At 40.5% G+C, this 21579-nt stretch overlaps 1 protein-coding gene and 1 long non-coding RNA gene across 2 annotated transcripts in view; one reads left to right on the top strand and one right to left on the bottom strand.

Annotated features, from left to right (window-relative positions):
* Window positions 1–21579, bottom strand: part of LOC119565820 — a 109918-nt gene that overhangs the window by 12088 nt on the left and 76251 nt on the right. The window lies entirely within an intron of this gene.
* The window catches only part of LOC102945398 (opsin-5), a 44694-nt gene that overhangs the window by 7226 nt on the left and 15889 nt on the right, over window positions 1–21579 (top strand). Inside the window, exon 2 of the mRNA XM_007057945.3 lies at window positions 3526–3731. Coding sequence (XP_007058007.1) covers window positions 3526–3731 — 206 coding nt within the window. The remainder of the gene's footprint in view (window positions 1–3525; window positions 3732–21579) is intronic.

Below are 21579 nucleotides of genomic sequence, written 5' to 3' on the forward strand. Positions count from 1 at the left end.
CTTTATTTTCTCGCTCTTAGCCAGTTTCTGATCTATTGCAGAGCTTTGCCCCTCACTCCAGGACTCCTCTGTTTTTTTAAGTAGCCTCTTGTGAGGGCATTTGTGAATGGCCTTTTGAAAGTTGAAATAAATTATGTCAACTGGTTCTCCTCCTTTATCCACTATTTTATTGACTCACCACACGGAATACAAGTACCTCTTAGTAGTTAATGCACCAAATGTTTCTTTCCAGGCTCTTTCCTCAAATGTGATCTATCCTGATACATGTGCCGTCTGCAAAGCAATTGGGGGGAATTCCCTCCAATGTCACTGATGGTGAAGCCCTTGCTTTTCTTTTTCACTATATTGCATTTTGTCCTTTATTGATCCTCTTCTAAATTGTTTTGTAAACTAAACTATTGGTATTGGTTTATGTACATAATAGTCTGTGACTTTAAAAAGGCACATCAATGATGATACAGGGTTCAGTGTTACATGCTCAATGGTCTGGTAATGTATACAATTTTAACAGATCCTTGGTAGCGGGAATTCTTTGTTGTTACATGCAGAAACACCAGATGGCGCTTGTTTCTGGAGTATTTTTATGAGGGTGTCACTGCTTGCCTTAGAATTTGATGGAATTAGAATAACTTCCCTTCAGTTTGTTGCTCAGTACATTAACACATTCAAATCGCAAGCCACTTCACACATCTGAAGTGTTTGACGCAGCAGAGAAAGCTTGTCTGCTTGCTTCTAGTAAAATCAACTCCCTCCACCTGTGGCTGTGCCATACACAAGGTTGCTCTGTAATTTCACTCACCAAGAAGTGTCTGCATTTATTATAAAGTACCCCCATTACGCTCTCTCACACTATCATGCTCCAGATTTCTCTCTAGTTTCAAATCTGAGAAAGGTCTGTGTTTCTTCATGGGAACAGATCTCTTCCTCTCTCTCATTTAACTTCTCTTTTAACTGAAAATTCTCCTAATTTGCTGTGCTACAGAGGTAGTTCTGTATACTCCCAGCAAATGCACTGTGTGCAAATGAAATTTACGTATTAATAGATTTTAAGGAAAACCCACCCATCCTCTCCAGTGCTATGGCAGCCTTTTAGCATAATGACTTTATGAACCACAGTTCAGGAACCTCTGTTCTGTAACATTTAAACATTCTCTATCCATTTGTATGTATACGGAAGTAATGAGTTACAAATCAAGGGCCAAATTCTACTCTTATTGAATTTGTGTCAGTCCAAAGTAATTCCATTGACTCACTCCGGTCTTCGGCTGCCCAGTGCTCTGGTGAATTCTTTGTTGTTGTAGAAGATACTTGTTAATTTTGCCCTTTATGGGTTGATGGCCCAAGCATTTTGGATCAAAGTAATAGGAAATCCTTTTTTGCCTCAGGAGTATCTTCCAAGTTAACTTGTCCTGACTTTAAATTGTTCATGCCATTAGTGAGATTTCACAATTAACACTGCAGAGCTAGACAGCTTTCTACAAGCCTTTAGGAAGATAGTCTGTCCCCTCATGTCCTTAATGTATTGATTCCCCACTTTGGGGGCGATTAGTGAGACTATTCAGGGATATTCTACAGCCCCTCTGCCCAAAAATTTCTTCAGAGCTCCATTTAGCAGTAAGCCTCCTAATACACAGATGGGTCCCATCTGCTGGCTGAATCTAATGTTGAGGGGTTTGATAAATCCTCTTTTGGAGCCTATGTAGGCAGTTTCTCAAGATTTAACCCTTAAAACTGTTTCAAATAGCAATTGTCTGTGCTAACCAGGTTTCTGAGATGGCAGCCCTTGCTTTAAAGAACCTATTTTTAATTTTCCATAAGGTCAATGACATTCCATGCAGCTTGTGCCTGTGTGCTTTGAACCTGATCCCAAGCCTATTGAAACCAATGGAAAGACTCCTGCTGACTTCCTATAAGCTTTGGATCAGGCCCTTTGGCCCAGGCTTAAAACCATTACGCTGTTCATTGTTGCAAAGTCTAAGGCCTAGATGCTCAGAGGTATCTAGGCAGCTAGCTCCCATTGATTCCAATGAGAACTAGGTGCCTAAATACATTTGAGGAGCTGGGCCTAAGTGATTTAGGGCTTATATACATGGGGACATCCAGGAAAGTTAATCTGAATTAACTAAAGGTGTGAATTTAAACCACATTAAACCTCCAGAGCATCATACAGAATTAAAGTGGCCTTAATTTGGTTTTGTTTCATTTGCTTCCAAAGTGAATTAAACGAAACCAAATTAAGACAAATTTAATTCTGATTAACAGCATCCACACAAGGATTTAATGTGGTTTAACTAACCTACTTCAAATTCACACCTTTAATTAATTAGAATGAACTTTTCTCCATGTCCCCATGTAGACAAGTCCTTAAATTTTCAAAAATGGCTTGGCATTTAGGAGCCTAAGTCAATGGGACATATGCTCCTAAGTGTTCCTAAGTGAAAATGAGTCTTAGCCATCTAAATCACTTAGGCCAGATTTTGGAAAATATTTAGGCACCTGACTCACAGGAGATAGACACCTAAGTACCTTTAAAAATCTGGGATTTAGGCCTTGCAACACTGAGAGGAGCAATGCCTACATGCCTTTAAAAATCATGGTCTCTGTGCACAAGTGCTTGACTGATTTTTCACCAGATTCATAATTCCCTTCCTACCTTATGCTCTCCTCTTCCAACAACACTGATGGCTGCTAGACATCACCACACCTTCAATATCAGAGGGGACACACAATTCTATCTAACCAGAAAACAGGGCTTTCCAGTTTCTGAGGGCTTGTTCATTTATTTGAGGTTGAAAGACAGGACACAAGGCCTTAAGAATATTATCTTCAAATGGATTAAAATGCGGCTTCCTGAACAGTATTCCAATCAGTATTCTTTGTCACAAGGAGATCACAGACTGTTCCATGAGAAGCAATTCCATCTTGCCAACTGAAAAGGGCAGCGGTTCTCTAGAACTGACTGGCAAAGCTGCTATGTGGTCATCTGCATACACTTTTACTAGCCATTATCAGGCAGATGGATATGGCATGCCTCTACAGCTGTAGCTTTTGGTAGAATTGTTCTCGTCTCTGTACTGGGAATGCTTTATGGATCCCATCTATTTAGAGACTTAATTTTTCTTTACCTGTGTATGGTTGTTCTTCAGTGGACAAGTGCATTGTTGCTATTCAGTTTTATTACCAGTTTCAGTGGTAGCCCTGTTAGTCTGTATCAGCAAAAAAACCGAGGAGTCCTTGTGGCACCTTAGAGACTAATAAATTTGCCACAAGGACTCCTCGTTTTTTTTTCTCTTACCAGTGTTATTCAGAAGAAGGAAATTAAAAAGTGAAATGCACCTGGTTACTCAAGGAGGCCTAGTACACAACACAGTGGAGTAAAAATGTTCGGGTTTGTTTGTTTTTAATGAAATAACCTGCCATTGTACTGTCCATCAATGTATGGGCATCATGCATTTATATACCACACTGTTTCCTGATTTTTTGTTGTTTGTTTGTTTTTAATCTGACTTTCCATTTATTTTTCAGGATGGATGTCTTGGTTTGGAAATAGCATTGTGATTTTTGTACTCTATAAGCAGAGAGCTGTCCTGCAGCCCACGGATTATCTTACATTTAATCTGGCTGTATCAGACGCAAGTGTTTCTGTGTTTGGTTATTCCCGGGGGATCATTGCAATCTTCAATGTCTTTAGAGATGATGGATTCCTCATCACATCGATATGGACATGCCAGGTAGGAATGCATTATGTGGTGAATTATTTAATTAGACAAAATAAGTAGTGCTATTTCTGCATGTGTGCTGTCTATAAATAACCAGTCAGGGTTATAAGAGTGAAAATTAGTGGTGAATGACTTCAATGGATCATAGTTCTGGTTTGGTTCAGAAAAGCATCCAAAAATGTGGGTGTTTCTCTGGATTTACCAGCCATGACCAGTTCCAAGTGATTTTCCACCCCAGAAATCCCTTTACCCAATAAACTCCTGAGACTACACTTAATGTTGTACTGCTCCTTATAGGTTCATTGTTAATTGCTATTGCTTATATTGCAGTAGTAGTGCCTAGAGGCCTCAGCCAGGATCTGTGCCCTGTTGTATTCGGCACTCTTCACTCATGCAATGAAAAGGTGGTCCCTGCTCCTCAGAGCTAACAATCTAGCCTCCTCCAGCATCTTCAGGGGGTAATCAAGTGGGCTTGCATATTGCTACCCAGTACCTTTTGTTGTTGGGAATATTTGTGAAGCCCCGTGTTTATATTTTTTGTCTATTTTAACATCTTACAGTGCCAAGTTTATTGAACAGGTTGGGTAGGAGCTGCTCCAGTTGCAACTTGATTTCCCAGATGTCTTTGTTCCCTTCCAGTCTGATGATTTGCACGTGAGTTTGGTATAGAAAGAATCTTGTTAACTATGGTTAATGGTCTCTTTCTATTGGTAGCCATTGGTAAGGGGTCCTTGCTGATTTTGTTATAACTATCAGCAGCCTTCGATACCATTGACCATGAGGTTTTATTGACTCGCCTATGAGACTTTACTGGACTGGCTTGAATAGCCCTTTTACTGTGTTTATTGTTCTCTGGGAGGTGCCAAATAATGGTAATGAGTACCTGTCATCTTCCCATAGGGTCCTCAAATACAAGTTTCCACTTGCTCAGGAAAATAGTGAAACATTTTGTGTGATGGCTGCCATTTTTGCAGATACAAGGGACCTCCAGAGCTAAAAGCATGAGTCTCTACCACTTGAGATAAAGAGCCAGGTTTTTCAGTTGAGGCCAGACTCTGATCCTCCGCAACAGAGGGAGACACGTAACATATAGTGACCAATGGGTTACACATATACTGGATTGCAATATGTGAAGGACACTCAGATCTTCATGTGCTTTACACTGAACCCAGATACTGAAATCTCTTTGTTTTCACAATGTCTAACAGAAGTACAAATGTAACTAGTAGCCACTTGTTTTAGGCTCAGTCCATATAAGATGGGTGCAGTGGTGAAGGTATACTGTCTGGGAGTCATTGCTGCTCTTGCATGTCCAGGTGACAGTCGTGGCATTTAGTAATTTTTTTTCATTTATGTCTGGCCCAGGGGTTTTTGGCTCGTCTTTTATCATGCAGACCTTGCCACAGTATTCCACACCTTTGTAACCTCTAACTACCAGAAGCTGGGAGTGGAAGACGGGATTGATTATTTCATAATTGCCCTGTGCTGTACACTCCCCTGGAAGTTCTGGTATGCACCACTTCTGGAAACAGGATATTGGACAGGATACAGGAAACCAGGGACAGTTTACAGGGATCATGGTCTGACCCACTATGGCCTTTCTTATGTTCTTAAGGCTGTATTACTGCCGTGTGCTTGATTTTGTGCTACCCTTGAAAAACAACTGGAAGCTTCAGCTTTGCACCACTTGAGTGGAGCAAGTTTCATTCTTCTAGAAAAGTCACTAGGTTGTCTCTTCCACCATTTGGGAGACCAAGGATTCTAACATTGCTCAGATTTAATTTTTAATAGTTCAATTTTATTTAGCATCATTTCAATGCTATTAATAATGTTAGAAAGTTCAGCCTACCGGCTCTGCTTTTCTCCAGCTCTTGGAAGTCCTGGCCACATTACTCATTAAGGGCTGATCTACACTAAAGATGCAAGTTGACCTAAGTTATGCTACTTCACTGTCTCTCCCGCCGACTTACCTTACACTTCTTGAGTAGCTGGAGTACAGATGTCGATGGGAGAGCGCTCTGCCATCGACTTAGTGGGTCTTCACCAGACCCGCTAAATCAACCCTGCTTCATCGATCACAGCAGGATTGATTTGGCCGTAAGTATAGACAAGCCCTAAGACTTTAAAGTTGGACACAATGCAACAAAGGGCACCACTTGGTCAAATGGAGTCTAGAGCAAAAATTACAAATCTTGTGCCCTCATTATTTTGTTTGATATTTATTAAGGCTCTGACCCAGTAAAGCACTAAACCAGATGCTTAACTTAAGCACATGAGTAGTTCTGTCAAAGTCAATTTGTATCTAGGAGGAAAGCCTATTTGATTAACAGATTTTAAGACAGAAGGGACTGTTATGACCTAGTCTAACCTCCTGCATAACAAAGGCTATAGCATTTCATCAAGAAATTTCTGCACCAAGCCCATAACTTCTGGTTGAGCTACAGTGTATCTTTTAGAAAGACATCCAGTCTTGATTTAAAGATTTCAGGTGATAAATCTGCCACATCCCTAGGTAAGTTGTTCCAGTGGTTTATTACGCTCTCTGGAAATAATTTGTGCCTCATTTCTAGCCCAAATTTGTCTAACTTCAGCTTCCATTGGATCTTGTTATGCCTTGTTATGGCCTTGTCTGCTAGAATAAAGAATACAATCAGAAATTTTCTTCCTGTGCAGATACTGAGAAGACCATGATCAAGTCACGTCTGAAACTTCTCTTAGATAAACTAAACAGATTGAGGAAAAATGATGGGCAATATTATGGTATTTGTTAATTCTGTATTTTGTTATCTGGTAGTGGAAGGAGTGATGAAGAAAAGTGCTACATGGCCGGACAGACAAACCATTAATGGCTAGATTCTGCCATGCTTGCTCATGGTCAGCAGTACTTTATTCTAATGTAGTCCGTTTTACAGATAAGGAAGTCAAGGCACAGACAAAGATGAAGTGACTTGCCCAGGATCACACAGGGAGTCTGGGACAAGAAGCAAAGACAGTCTCCTGACCTTCTGACTTGTGGTTCTAAGCCTTACTCACATCAGCATCCTTCCTCCCATTTAATTTTAAAGGCAGGAAGGTATAAATTCACATAATGTCTGTGGGGGTGGGGTTTTGTGTAAGCTTTTTTGCTTTACATCAAAATCTTTCAGTGATGAGTGTTAAGCCACATCTACACTACCCACAGGATCGGCAGGTAGTGATCAATCTATTGGGGATCGATGTATCGTGTCTAGTGTAGACGCGATAAATCGATTCCCGATCACCCTGCTGTCGACTCCAGAATTCCACCACGGTGAGAGGTGGAAGCGGAGTCGACGGGGGAGAGGCGGCCGTCCATCCCGCGCCGCAAGGATGCCAAGTAAGTGATTCTAAGTCGATCTAAGATATGTCGACTTCAGCTACGCCATTCTCGTAGCTGAAGTTGCGTATCTTAGATCGATCTCCCCCCTGGTGTAGACGACGCCTTAATGTAAAGATTTTTCTCCTAACCCTTAATCTAATACATTCTGCTTTATAAGATTCTGCTTAATATTATTGGGCCACATTGTACCCCTATGTGCAAACAACTCTGTAGGTCTGCTTCCTGGTGGGCTTTTTTTCTGCATTCTCCCATTAGAAGAAGGGTTTGGCTCCACCACCTCATCCCATTGAAGAAACCAGGAATCTATATCTGCATAGCTCCTGGGTATCCTCCAGGGCCATAGTGCCATCCTCCCAAAGTCCGTGCACCTCCACATTGGTATTCAACCCCCTGCTTCTCTGCCCTAGCACCCTGCAAACAAGAGTTTCACTGGAGTCTTGCTGTCATGATTGCAATTTAAAAGGGGTTTCCCAACCCGCAGCTTCCTCTATGACCCAGTCCAACCTCCCCCTGGTTCACCCGTGCAGATAAGGGCTTCTCAGGAAAGATAGAGCTAATACTGTCTTTGGCTGTTAACGTTCTTCCTGCAGTGATTGTGTTTGTCTCAGCAGGATCACATCCACTGCACCCTTTTCCCCCTAACTAACTTGCAGATCCCTGAACTCATGGACAGTAAAGCAGTCTAATAATTTTATTCATTAAAAATGGCGATTTGTCAAAACCGAAAGTGTTCGTGTAAACCAAAAGTGTTGGGTTGGACAAATTTCTTGACTCAAAAAATGTTGAGGTCAAGGTTTTGAAATGGTCAAAATGGCTCATTTCAGCATTTTTAGAATGAAAAATTCCAGTTTTGTTTAGAAATTTAAGCTAAGAAGACTGAAACAGAAAGGTTGAAATGAATTGGGAACTAAAAGCTTTGAAATTATGGAAAGGAAAGGTTTCAATTGACCTGAAACAAGACAAAACAAATTGTTTTCTCAGGTCACTAATATTTTTGAGATTTTTACCTTTTGTCCTGATTCAAGACAGGAAACATTTTTCAACTCTCAAAAATACTTGTGGGACAGGAAAAATGTTTTCTCCCCAGCTCTAATGGATGGTCTTGTGTGGGATTTGAGGGACGTAGGGGAAAGCTGACACGGCAGATGCTGACTCCCCAACCTGTCTTTCCCATGGGAAGAGGGAGATATGCATATGTAGGGCCCCCTCTGTGAGAAGGTGTTTAGGGTAAAATCTAGCTTATTGGCTATTTTCATTTACATTTGTGAGAAGGATTATACTTAATATAAGTGTGCACTGTGTGATGGAATCAAAAGCCCCTTTTCTATGTCTCTTTCTTTGTCTTGTCAGCTTTGCTGCAGAGGCGAGGAGGGAGTGGTGACAACAGTTGAGAGAAGCCCATTTTTACAGCTGGCGCCTTTCACACTAAGTCACAGCCTGTCAAGGAGGCATGCTTTGCTCCCTTCTCCACAGGAGAGTTAACTTACCAGAAGACTACTGTTCTGATCTCAGCAAAATATTCTTGTTCTCCTTCAAAATATGTGCCCCTACATGTCGGTAGAAAGAGATTTTATCTAAAGAAAGCTAGTTGTTTTAGCAAAATTCCTCTATTTGCTTTCCATGCACATTCACAGCTGTCATTCTTGGGTGTGTTTTCAGAGAAATTATAGGAGAACTCTTTCATTTACTTTATTTAATGCATGGCTAAGAAGTCACCAATAAAACAAAAAGTGACACTGAAGCTGAAAAATTCAGATCCAGAATTTAAAGCATTTCAAATGTTGTGTTTGTTCAGAGGAAGGCTGGTGGTGGTGGTAGGAAATTAAAAGTGGACTCAGGAGATCTAGGTTCAATTCCCAGCTTTGTCACAGACTTCCTGAGCTTGGACTTGGGCAAATCGCTGAGGCTGAAATCCTGGCCCCTCAGCAGTCAGTGGCACTCACAGCTCAGTGGGAGGGAGGGACTAAGTTGGATTTAAGCCACCTTTACGTCCTGCTGGACTGGACTGCTTGAGGGGGCTGGGAAAGACCCTGGCATTGCTTGAACAGCCCTCGTCACTTGTCTATGCTATGGCAGCCTCCATGGGCTGCACTATGGGCCACAGAGCAGCCTGGAATCTCTACGGTGTGTCATGTTGCAACCCTGCCCCCAGCAACTCCTTCCATATGGCTTGTGAGAGGGTCCTCAGGAGGCAGCCGGTATAGTTATTTTCCACAGTGCCTGCACAGGGGAATCCTTCTCCGGCTGGAACCAGGGCTTTTAGAGCCCCTTTATGCTGCTCTGGCATTTTTGCAGGGGGTAATGGGGCTGGAGTTGTTGGGGGAGGATCTGGTCCATAATCTTGCTGTGCCCGAGTTGCCTGTCTATAAAGGGGAAGTAGTAGTACTTCTTTACCTCACAGGGGTACTGTTGAGGATAAATTCTTTAACATTTGCGAGGTGCCCACATGCTATGTTGGTGGAGTAAGTAGATGGTGGAGTAAGTAGAGTTGGTCCTGCCTATTTTAAACAAGGAGCCATTTGTAAAATTTGGATCTCAAGCAAAGTTTTGAATTGTTTGGATTTGAGAATCTGGTTCAGACCCCTCTGTATTAACAACCAACCTGTTGCCTGTTCTAAGGAAAGGAACACATTAATTTGCGCAATGTTGCATTGAATATGTCTGCTAATTCTGTGTGTGAGCTCTAGAAGTTACAAGTTATTGTTTCACGCATATGAATGTGATATCCATTTTATAATTAAGAATATATATATTATATATATATATATATATGGATAGTAATATAGTAATACGTTCCCTAACCAGCCACAGGGGTAAGATACTGCTTTCAGTTACAGATGTGTAAATCCAGAAGAACATTGCTGAAAAGTCATTGGAGTTATTCTGGATTTATGCTGGTGTAAATGAGAGAAGAATTTGGCCCAGCATGACTAAAATAACTCTTAAGGGCCAGATTTTGATCTTATTTATACTTGTATACATCTGGAGTAACTCCATTTATACTTGAGTAGAGTTACTCTGGATTTACCCCAGTGCAACTAGTATATTCTCATGTTCACTAATTGTGATGTTAATAAGTGTTATAAGGAATTATTTATTTTAAAAAAAGGCAAAGAAAGTTAAAAGTAAAAATTCTGAACAAACGTATTTCAGGTTACTCTATCAATTGACACATCATTTCCCTCTTTATATATGGCAAAAATTTTAATAAACAATTCAAACATTTAAGCATAATTAAAGTTAAATAGAAAAATACATTTAGGGCCTCATTTCTGTTTCCCTTTTACAAAATGGCAGTTCTAACACAGGAGCAATTCAGCTCATAGCTCTTGTAAATTCTGATCTGCTTTACATCATGTAAATCTAGAGCAATTCCATGGCCTGCACTGAAGTTACAGCAGACTCAAACCCTAGTGTAACAAAAATCAGAATTTTCTTGGCAGGATGAGTAAACAAATGGCACTGTGTCAAAGTTTTACACAAACATGTGCTAGGTGAGAGATTGTGTAAATATTTCCTTGTAATAAGAGCATGTAAATAACTGAGCTAAACAGAATGTATCTCACACAAAAAGTTCTTTTTCCTATTTATCGAAGAGCTCAGTCAACTTTTAAATTAAAAGTGGAAAAGCCGCGGGGTCTCTGAATAAAGTTACTGATTATTCAAGAGGAACAGTTTGAGCAAGCTGTCACTTGTGATAAGCAAGATGTGTTGGCTGGCGGAAAGTATGCTTTTTTCTGTGGAGGTTTGTCTCTGTGTCAGTTTTAATGGGAGTCAGGCTTCTGAGGACAAGCTCATACCCATGCTCATATTCCTTTTCTTAAATCTGACAAAACAGAATGCAGTGAAAACAAGAAAACACATGTTAACATGTTTCATAATGTCTGGCCATAGCATGCTATTGGTTTTTATACACCAGCTACCGTTAAAATCAGTGGGCGTTGTGTAAAAAAAGACTAGTGGCACAATATGTGTGTGTGTGTGATTTTAAAACTCATTTTAAAATATTCAGTACTTCATTACAATAATAATGTTCTTACTATTTAATGCCCAAACTTCATATGCATCTTATAATTCAAACAATATTGGGATGAGCTCTCTCACCCACACCTGCTAGCCTTAGGACTGAAATATTCATCTTCGTTTGCATCCACTTGGGGCCTGATTCAGCTTCCATTGAAATCACTGGAAAGACCTCAGGACTTTCGGTCTTTACTATACATTTGGGAGAGGCAGGAAGCAACCTAGGGGTAGTAACTCCACATAGGTGCATGTCGTCAGCTGCCTTTATGATACACTGATTGGGAAATAAAATTAGGAAGAGAGAGAGAAATGGTTCCTAAATACTTATTTCTGGGGTGAAGGGAAGGGCCATCAAGCATACACAAATAAATGGAAAGTTACTAAATAATGAATAGAGAGGAAATTTTATCAGCATTAAATACTCCAAAGAACTCCTCCGATGGCAGGGGAGTATGGCAAGCCTGAACATCTAATGTATGAACTATCTAGATAGATACTAAATACTAAGACAAACAACTAACCCATGGCCTGGGCAGGGGAGAGCTGCTTACTTTTCAATCCCTTTGTTCCAAATAACTTTTACTCTTAATGTTTATAAACTGAGCCTAGGGTGCCATGGAAGATTATTGTTTGCTGGTCCCTGGTGCCGTTGGTCTAGCTGCAGGTCTGTCTGTCTGCTGTTAGTCTCGGTGCCACTAATTTTGATTGGCTGTGCTTTTCGGCATATCATCATCAAGTCACTCTCTGGCAGGTTAATCTGTGCCAGTCCTCATCTCACTGGCAGACAGTCTTGATTACCAACCGAAACTGGCTGGGATCACTATTTTGGCTGTGTTGCACATATGTACAGTTATCTCATCAGGCATGGCCAATCTCTATTTTCACACATTTGGTCGCTTTCACTGAGCCAGTTTTCTGCCTCACTTTGGCCTTCCACCATGGTCTGCTTGACTACAATTTTGGTCCTAGTTCTGAGTAGCCAGCTTTCACTATCAGACATGTTTAAGGAAAGTTTCCTTTGCTAAGTCAGGCTGTCATTTCCCTTTATCTCATGCACTCATCTCTTTTGATCTATTTGACTATTTTTCTTTCCTCTGTCCATGCCCTTCTTTGATCTCCATGATAAGATGAAGATTTAGGATTTACCAGATCTAGTTATTCCTGCTCCTGGGGGAGAGCGCGGCAGAGAAATGAGATCTCCCCTCTTATTGTTCCAAAACACTAGCCTTTGGAGCCTTTCCACACAAAAAGACTTATCGCCAGGTAAAAAGAGTATCTCTATCCTTTGCATCTCCATTTGAAGGGGGAGAGGTTTCTCCATCAATTCTTCCCCCCTTGGAAGAAAGAGGTACCTCCACTCTCTTGTGAGAAAGATTTTTTTCTCTTTCTGAGGGTTCACAGAGGCTCTCTTCTCAGGAATCTGGTGACTCTGATACCATGGGATGAATTTACCTGGCCTCTTGTTCTGCATGTTTGAGGAGGAGTGGCTGACTTCTGCTGGTTGTGCCTAATCCCTGGCACAGCATTTAGCTGCTCCCGCTAAGTTGCAATTGCTGAGCTAAGGTATCTTCAGCCATCAAACTGAACCAAGATAAGAAGTCAAAGTTGTGGTCTGGCTGCAGACCAGAGCCCCTCTGGGATTTTCCCACCCTGTTCAGAAAATCTGGAGAAAGCGGAAGACTGTTTTTTGCCCAGTTGTAGTTCCGTTTTCTGTCCTCTCATTGCCCTGCCACTGTGCATCAACCCTGTCCTGGAGAGGTCGAGGCAGCAGTTCATTCTCTGGGCAAATGTAGTCTTTGGCCTCTGCTGGGACTGCCCACAAGGGGGTCAGTTCACATCAACTGTGATAGTTGTGCCTGGGTCGAGATATGAGCCAGTGACCTAGAAAATCCCCTGAGCGATCAAGTCCCCCCTTGGCCAGTTTTCTACTTAACAACCATGAACATCTCTCTCCTTTCCATAAAGAGTCTATTCATAGGGTCTACTGCAATAGATGTTCGTATGGAAGAGACAGTGCAACGTGTTAGTAATGTGATGTTGCAAATGACTTTCCTTAACAAGGGGAGGGAAAGAAACACTACAGCTCTCTGTGTGAGCACTTCAAATTCTACTAAAGCTCGCTTCCCAGCAAACATACAAAGCCTCCCCTGTGCGATAATCATAATACCAGTACAGAGCTGCTGGCTTCAGAAGGCCGCTGCCACCAGTGGGAAATGGGGGGAGGGTTGTAAACTCCTGAAATAACTAAAATGGAATAATGACTAGTGGTCTACAAAGCACTTGCTCGTGGTCCAGGGAGAGCCCACTGGTCATACGGCCCTAGCAGCTTTTTTTTACGGTTGCTAAACTGCATTAAAGACCTATATTAAGGCCAGGGTGCCTGTTAGGCTCCTAAATCTACATTTAGGCACTTTAATAAAAGTAGCCTGATTTTCAAAGGTGCTAAACGCTTGCAGTTCCCATTCAATTCAACAATGCTTGGCACTCTGGAAAATCAGGCCATTTATATTTAAGTGCCTAGCTATGCCATTAGGAGCCTAATTTTAGGCAGCCAGGTTTGAAAGTTTTGGCCCAGATACCTTACTGATGTTACTTCCTCGTGTGAGCAAATGCTATAGTAACCACAGAGATGTTATATTTTCACAAATGAGGTCATGAGACATTCTGCCTGTTAAGAAGCGCTCCACATGAAAAAAAAAATTGAGAATGCCCCTGTATTCATGTATTGTTTTTATTTTTCTGACATGCAACTCCTCTGAGCCTTGCAAAGACTACAGCAGATAGGTAACAGGGGAAATAACAGAGAAAGCCAAACCAGTCTAAAACATACCACAGTTAATTAAGATTTACAGGGCCTGGGGCAAAACTTTAAAGCCTCGCCACCCTATTTGTGTTTTTAATGAGTTCCCTCCCACCTTCTTGCCCATTGTGTCCTGTCTCCCACATCCCTAGAGGTTTTTCCTGGCTCCTTGAATTAGTTTGATTTTAAATGATTTTATGTTTTTAGACTAGCCCGCTAACCAAGATAATGTTTTTGCACTCCAGTTTTCCTGTATGGTCCCAGGCGAGGTGACTGAGGCAGTGACAGCACTTCAGGCATGTGACTGAGGAATTAAGGCAAGAACAATGAATAGAAGAGGCCAACACCAGGTTTCAGGGGTTTCCCTTCTACTGTATAGTTCCTGAGTTGCTGAAGACAATGGTGCACAGCATCTCTATGTACCTCAGTCTCAATCCCTACTCACTCTCTGTCAAGCTCACCCCATCCCCATCTTATTCTCCCATTTAGTACCCACTCACTTTTCATTTGCCCAATCATCCCTACACTCACCTCACTCCATCTTGCGGTCAACTCATCAGTTCCATTCAACTGCCCCAGCACACACAACGCCCCCCTCCCGCCACCTGTCCACACAGCCACTCAGACCACTCACTGCAGAATTCTCTCCCTCCGAGACCCAGCGGGATCTATGAGCCAGTCATCTTCTCCCCTTGCATCCACATGGTGTTGGGTCAAGTGTTGTTCTCTTTTTCTCCCTGGGGCTTTCCCAGGCCAGCGTTAAACTGAACCCTTATGTTCCTGAACAGATGCTCACTGACTTCACTGGGCTTCATAAACGTTGCAGTAAGAGTCTATGCATGTAGCTCTGCTTGCAGGAAAAGGATCCGAATCACTGGTACTGCTTTCTGCAGCAGACAGATATTGGTGAAGGTTCCTTATCCAAAAACTAACCCGCCTCAACCCCGTGTAGCTGGCATGATTACAACCCAGCCCAATTTTTAAGATTCTTGAAATAGAACTGAGAGCGGCTTATTAAGAAGTACAGAAACCAGATTTTTCACAGAATTGTATCGGCCCTGAGGTATATGCAGAAATACATTTGGGTGTCTGTGCAGTTCAGTCGTCTGAGTTATATATGAGACTCCCACAAGGAATTACACTGACTGTAAAAAGGGCTTGAGAACTAGCTGCTGCAGGTCTTCACCCAGAATTAGTCAAAGTATGATATTGCTCGGATTTTGTTTATATTTAGCTTATCATTTCTGACATTTGTGTAAGATGAAAATAACCCAAAGCCAAATCATGGAAGTGGCACTAAGAGCATTAACAGATAAAGCAGGTGTTAAAGGTGCTGTGTACAGGCTATATAACTTTAGATCTGTATTCAGCTCACCTTTACATCCTGCTCAGCTAAAAATGGAGTATGTTAAAGATGAACTATAAAGTAAAACACCAAAAGACTGGTTTTTCCCTTTACTGCTCCTGTATGATGGTCAAAGATGGCCTTTCGTGGCCCCTCCATCCCCTCAAAAAATTATTTTTTCTGTGAGGATTTTACATATGAAATATTATGGCTATAGGAAGAGTCCTAACTTCTGTCTCTTGGCTGGAGGACCTTAGCAATATTTAGAAGACCTTAACAGAGTAGTCACATAAAGCTGTAACCTGAGCTGCAGCTCTCTCTGGAGGGAGACAATTTAGATTGAAAAAACAAAGTGGAAAAAGATTTTTTTCCCCCGCCTCTTTTTTTTGCTTTGCAATTCACCTTTAAGTATCATAGATGGAAAAGACAATAGCTTTGATTTGGGGGAAGAGGAGTTAGTCAGAACCAGCATAAACTTTAGCATCACAGATGAGAATATTGGGCCAGATCCTCAGCTGGGGAACTTCAGTGGAGTTATGCCAGTTTTGCACTAGCTGAGGGTCTGACCCATTGTCTCTTGTACTTTTTTTTTTTTAAACTTCTATAGCCATTGCTGACTCGGTGAGAGTCAATGAAGTTATGTATTTGATACTTAAGAACTAAATAATTTGAAGGGTCTGTTTGGTTGCTTAGCAAATCTGAGAGAGCCTCTCCAGTGCTGCACCAATATTATTTCACATCACAAAGCTGATGATCTACCTACACGTCAGCGTAATCACAAGAGAGATATGGGCTAGGGCAGTGGTTCCCAAACTTGTTCCGCTGCTTGTGCAGGGAAAGCCCCTGGCAGGCCAGGCCGGATTGGTTACTGGGCTAGTAGTGTGCACACAGGTCTAGCAAACTAAAATGTCGAAATTCTATTCCTAGCTCTGTCATGTCACATAATTTCTCAATTTCCATATCCCCATTTGTAAAAGGGTGGTAATACTTGCTTACCAGTCTCATTCCTATAATGCCTGTGTCTTTTCCTAACTGGTTACATTTAGTTTAGAAACCATCAGTTTGTTGAATATTTTCAGTTTCTTCAGTGCATCACTTGGACCTTGTCTCTAAAGAATTTAATCTATGATAAGGTCTTCCAATCTCCTAAACTTGGGCGGGCTAGATCGTCTCACTGATTTTTAAGCAGAACTTCACATTAAAATTGAAAATCAATGTGATGATACTACCATTTGTTTTAGATCCTTCAGTAGTTCCTCACAATTCTCTCTGACTTGATTGTGCTAAATGATGTTGTCATCTTCCAATTTAGTAACCTCCCTGTTTACTCTTCCAATTCTTTAACAAATATATTCAATGACACCAGTCTTAGTAAGGCTGCTTGGTGCACTCCTTATTAACTGGCTTGCGTGTTGCAAATTGATCATTTATTTCACCTCTGTTTCTCTGTTAACCAGGCCTCATGTATTCTGTAAGATATCTGTCCTAAAGTTAAATGTCCATTGTTGGGTTTCAGAGTGAATCCCCCCAGTTAAATAAAAAAGCAGTTACTTTATGTATAGTGTAAACATTTGAAAATATTTTCAAGTGTCAGTTCTCCAAATTGTCCCTTATAGGGAAAAAGCCCACATAGGAGACTGGAAACTCTGAGCCTGATCCAGTGCTGACTGAAGTCAATGGAAAGATCCCCAGTGACTGCAATGGACTTTGGCTCAGGGTGTCTATATTATTTGCCTCACGGAGTTTCCACAAGATTGTTCCCACAGCAAAGGATGTGTTTGCTCATGGACATAATGAACAGGGTTGTAGCCTATAGTTCTCTAGGCGGTTACCAAAAGCCTAGAGCAATCTGTGTGAAGACCCTGTACTATTCCAGCCTTTCCTTAATCCACTGTGACTCTCCAGCAATGTGGCTTCAACTGGAAATTACCAGGTTTTTTTTGCTTCTGAATAAATATTGTAATCTGAGGCCATTAGGCCCCCATCCACTGTAGTATTTTATGTTTTCTGGTGAGTTTTAAGTTATTATTAATCATTCTCCATTTATTTCAATGTAGAATCTATGCTAGCCAGCAGTATCAATGTAACAAAGGAGCTCCAAACAGCCATCCCATCCCTTCAGATTTATAGCTACATACCACATCCTTGCTTCAGCTGCTTGGAGCTGAGCTCACATCTTTGCTATGCTGCGATCTCTTGTGGCTAGAAGCCACATTAGCAGCTCAGCAGAAGAACCACCTCATGTAGAAGCCACATTAGCCAGCAGCCAGAAGTGACTCCTTGTCAAGTGACTGCACAGATGGCTTTCCTACAGCCAAAAATCAGTCCAGAGAACTGATAGCTATGTGCTTTGCAGGCCGCAAAGTGGCTGTGGCAATCCCCATGGGTATGTGTGGCAGAGCCCATGAATAACCAATGGTCTTTAGGAAAACTCACCTGACAAGTTTATAATCCTAGAGATCAGTATAAAGCAGCATTCTGAGGACTAAAAAAGTAAATATATATATTACTTTACTTTCACAAGAAAACTGTGTTTGTGTTGACATTTAAAGGATCCCATTATTGGGATTATGTAGGAACCAAAGGCAAGCCCTAATTTCCGTAGATATGCAAAAGGTACAGAAGGTTTTAAACCATCTGGATATGTTCTTTTTAAAAATCCTATAATAACAATAAATACAATGAACCATTGAAGTGTATTATACAAGTTCCCAGGGGAAACTCCATAGTTCACGATTTAATACTTAATTTCATAAAGTAATTCATAAAGGCTGACTGTTGTAACACCATTCCACTCTGGCTCAGAAATATTTCCACTGTGTCTGGTTCAGAGGTGACAAGCTCCACCACCCACCATTTTCCTTGGTCCTAGGGCTCCAGATAATTTTACTCTGATTTCATTCAAGGTATTTTATACTTTGCAAAGGCCAGGGTTACTTCTTTTTTGGGACTGTGAGTTCTTAAGTCAGATAGTTGAATAGCTGACTTAGCATTTACTTATATCAAGGAGACATGTCCCAGACATGTAGTAAGTGACTATAGTTCCTTTTGTCTGAATGAACACCATTTCACCAGCATTTTCCATTACTGAGGCAACTCATAGAAAACACCTGTCAGAGTAACATATGTGTAATACACAAGGTTGCACTGCATGTCTAGTAGAGCTGGTCAATTCCCACAAAGCATTTTGAAAAAATATTCAGGGTTTCAGTGAAAATCCAAACACCAAAATGTTTTTGACAGCCAAAAGGTTTCAAAAAGGAAGCTTTCTGATTGCCAAATACTGGGGGGAAAACTTTTCAGTTTTTCAATGAAAATCTGAATATTTTTTTTCAAAAACAATTTTTTCCATGAAAATTTTGATTTTTCACTACAACGCCACTTTGAGGGAAAAGTTTCATATGAAAAAATTCAACCTGCAATAGTTACTAGGTGTCATGTGCAGGTGGATAGTATTCTGAAAGCCCACTAGCCAATTTTTTTGGGAAAAAATTATGTGAATTTTTGCCAAAGAATTTCATATGATTTCACACCACTGAGATATCAGTTCCAATGAAGATTATAAAATTTGAAAATAATATATGCTTCATTATCAATATTTCATCCAGCAGTATTCCTTATTTTATGAGTGTATAATTGTTATTACATTTTGGGGGTAGTAAATACTTTCCCCCATTTTCAGAAAGATTTATTTTCTACAGTGTACTTATTGTCTACTTGGGAAAATACTGAAAGTAGGGACTGTATTTTTTCACACAACACACAGTCAGTCTGTGGAACTCTTTGCCAGAGGATGTTGTGAAGGCCAAAACTATAACAGGGTTCAAAAAAGAACTAGATAAGTTCATGGAGGAGAGGTCCATCAATGGCTATTTGCCAGGATGGGCAGGGATGGTGTCCCTAGCCTCTGTTTGCCAGAAGCTGGGAATTGGCAAAGGGGATGAATCAGTTGATGATTACCTGTTCTGTTCATTCCCTCTGGGGCACCTGGCATTGGCCACTGTCAGAAGACAGGATACTGGGCTAGATGGACCTTTGGTCTGACCCAGTATGGCCGCTCTTATGTTCTTATGCTTTTGTTATTCCACTGATATCAAGGTGTTTCTAAATGGCAATTTGATTATTCTGTATATCTTTCATTGTGTGAAAGTGATACTATTCTTGGCTGTGTGAAGTTCAAATTGTTCACAGTTCTATGGGGGGGTGTAGAGAATAGCATTTTGATTTTAAGTAATTTTGTGTATGTGTGTTGTAATGTTGTTCTCAGGAATCACTAGATGGCACTATCTCAAATAAATTTACAAAATAAATTTGACTATATCAGAGTTACATTTTTTTAAAATGCTTATTGTTGGCTGTGGTGCAGCTTTTTCTAGCTGCTGAACAGATAACCAGTAAAGTGTGTTCTGCCTTACTCTCAGAGGATATTGTTTCTTTAGGTGTAACTGTTGCCAACAGTTATACTTATGTGATCAAACAAAAAATAATGGTGTAAAACATTCTGTGTATGCATATGAGAGAGAGAGAGATGTGAGAAATGTGTAATGGTCTAGTAATGTGAGCACAGATCTGGGAACCAAGAACTTCTGGGCACATCCAGTTGTGCTCACTGGGACAAGATAATCAGGCCCGTGAGTTCAAACACAAGTTCTGATACTGACATCCTCTATATTTGTTAAATTTATACGTGTGTATTTAGACATTGCATGGTGCATCACAATGTGTACGAGATCGTTGCCCTTCTGTGTAAAGCTAAACAAAGGCTAATCATTAACTCAGGTGAAGTTAAGTACTATGTAATTTCCTCTGAATTGAATGGTTGTCAGTCTCAAGTCCAGGACGTTTACCCTTTCTTGCAAGGGACTTGAGTGGAGAATATTCCTTTCTGAAGAATATTCCTTTCCTTTAGCAGAATAGGGATTGAGCTAATGTACTTTATCTATGCACTCCCCTTCGTCTTATCCCAGCTGCTGGACAGAAGTAACTTAGTGATTACTGTAACTGTAACACTAGAGTCGGTGGATACCGACCACTGTCATGTGATAAGGTAATTAACTTTGTGTAACCCTGACCCATGTTAGGTGACTGATGCCAAGAAATAAAGATGTCCTGGTCACAGAGACATGCCCTTTTTGCAGCCACATTCCAGTATCTCAGTAATGCAGGAAAAGGTTCCCCCGTGCTTCCTATTCTGCTCATGAGATTTAGCCTTGGATTTCTACTCACAGTTTTCCACACCTGTACTATGTAGGATCAAGCCCATAGAATGCTTTTATCTAATCCAGAACATACTTTTCAAATACTTGCCATATTTGTAACTTTAAGAGTATTGAACACATTTTCTTCAAATGCGGGGTTGGTTTGGTTTGGTTTTTTTCAGTTCTTACTGAGATCAAGGGAAATTTGAAGAAAATCAGTTCAGTCATTTTAATGTTATGTATATTTAAAATGATGATGTTCTGGGACCAATTTGACCCCATGCACTTACATGGGTATATACCAGTATATGCACAAGTAATTAAATGAAGGAACTGCAATACCAATAGCCATGAGTCAACCTTTAGCTTAAAAGGCCTGATTCTGATCTCAGTTAAACCAGCGTAAATCTAGAATAACTTCATTCAAATCAGCAGAGTCCTGATTAATATAAATAAGAAGATCAGAATCTGCTCTATGTCTGTTGTTAATTATATTTTTATACACACCAGATGACATTTGATGACTGGTAACTACTAGTATACAATGTGAAACTTTTCTGTTTTTCTTTTTCTCTAGAAAATACTAACAAATTAAATGGAAAAAGTATTTATGCAAGATTAAGACTGCACGTTTAAGAGCTTCGATATCAGTGAATATTGTGGATAATTGAACAGCTTTATTTCTAACCCATTGCATGTATACATTACAATAATGTCTTTAATTTTTTGATCACTCCATTAATCTTAGATGTGTGTATCTAAGGTTGTAGAAAACATTGTACAATATCATATTGTATTATTTTGGAAATAGTGTATGGTCACAGAATTTAAGACTGTACTGTATTGCAATACATGCAGTGGGAGAGACTTATGGTGGTTTGTCCAACCTTGAATTTTGCATTTCTCTACTTTAGAGTGTTTAACTGTGCATCCTCAGTACTGCATTAATATAATCTTTTTTGCATTTAATAATACTGAATGGATTTTTTACATTCCATGGGCAGAAAGGATCCATTAACCTGATGAATACAAAATGCTGAGTACAACTTGTCCTCACGTAACGATTTAAACTTGGTTTACTATTAAACTAAGTGTTTTTGGTTTAGAGACCCTTAATGTATTGGAATATTGTCTGA

Source organism: Chelonia mydas, chromosome 3 (genome assembly GCF_015237465.2).
Source record: "Chelonia mydas isolate rCheMyd1 chromosome 3, rCheMyd1.pri.v2, whole genome shotgun sequence".
Classification (NCBI taxonomy): Eukaryota; Metazoa; Chordata; order Testudines; family Cheloniidae; genus Chelonia; species Chelonia mydas.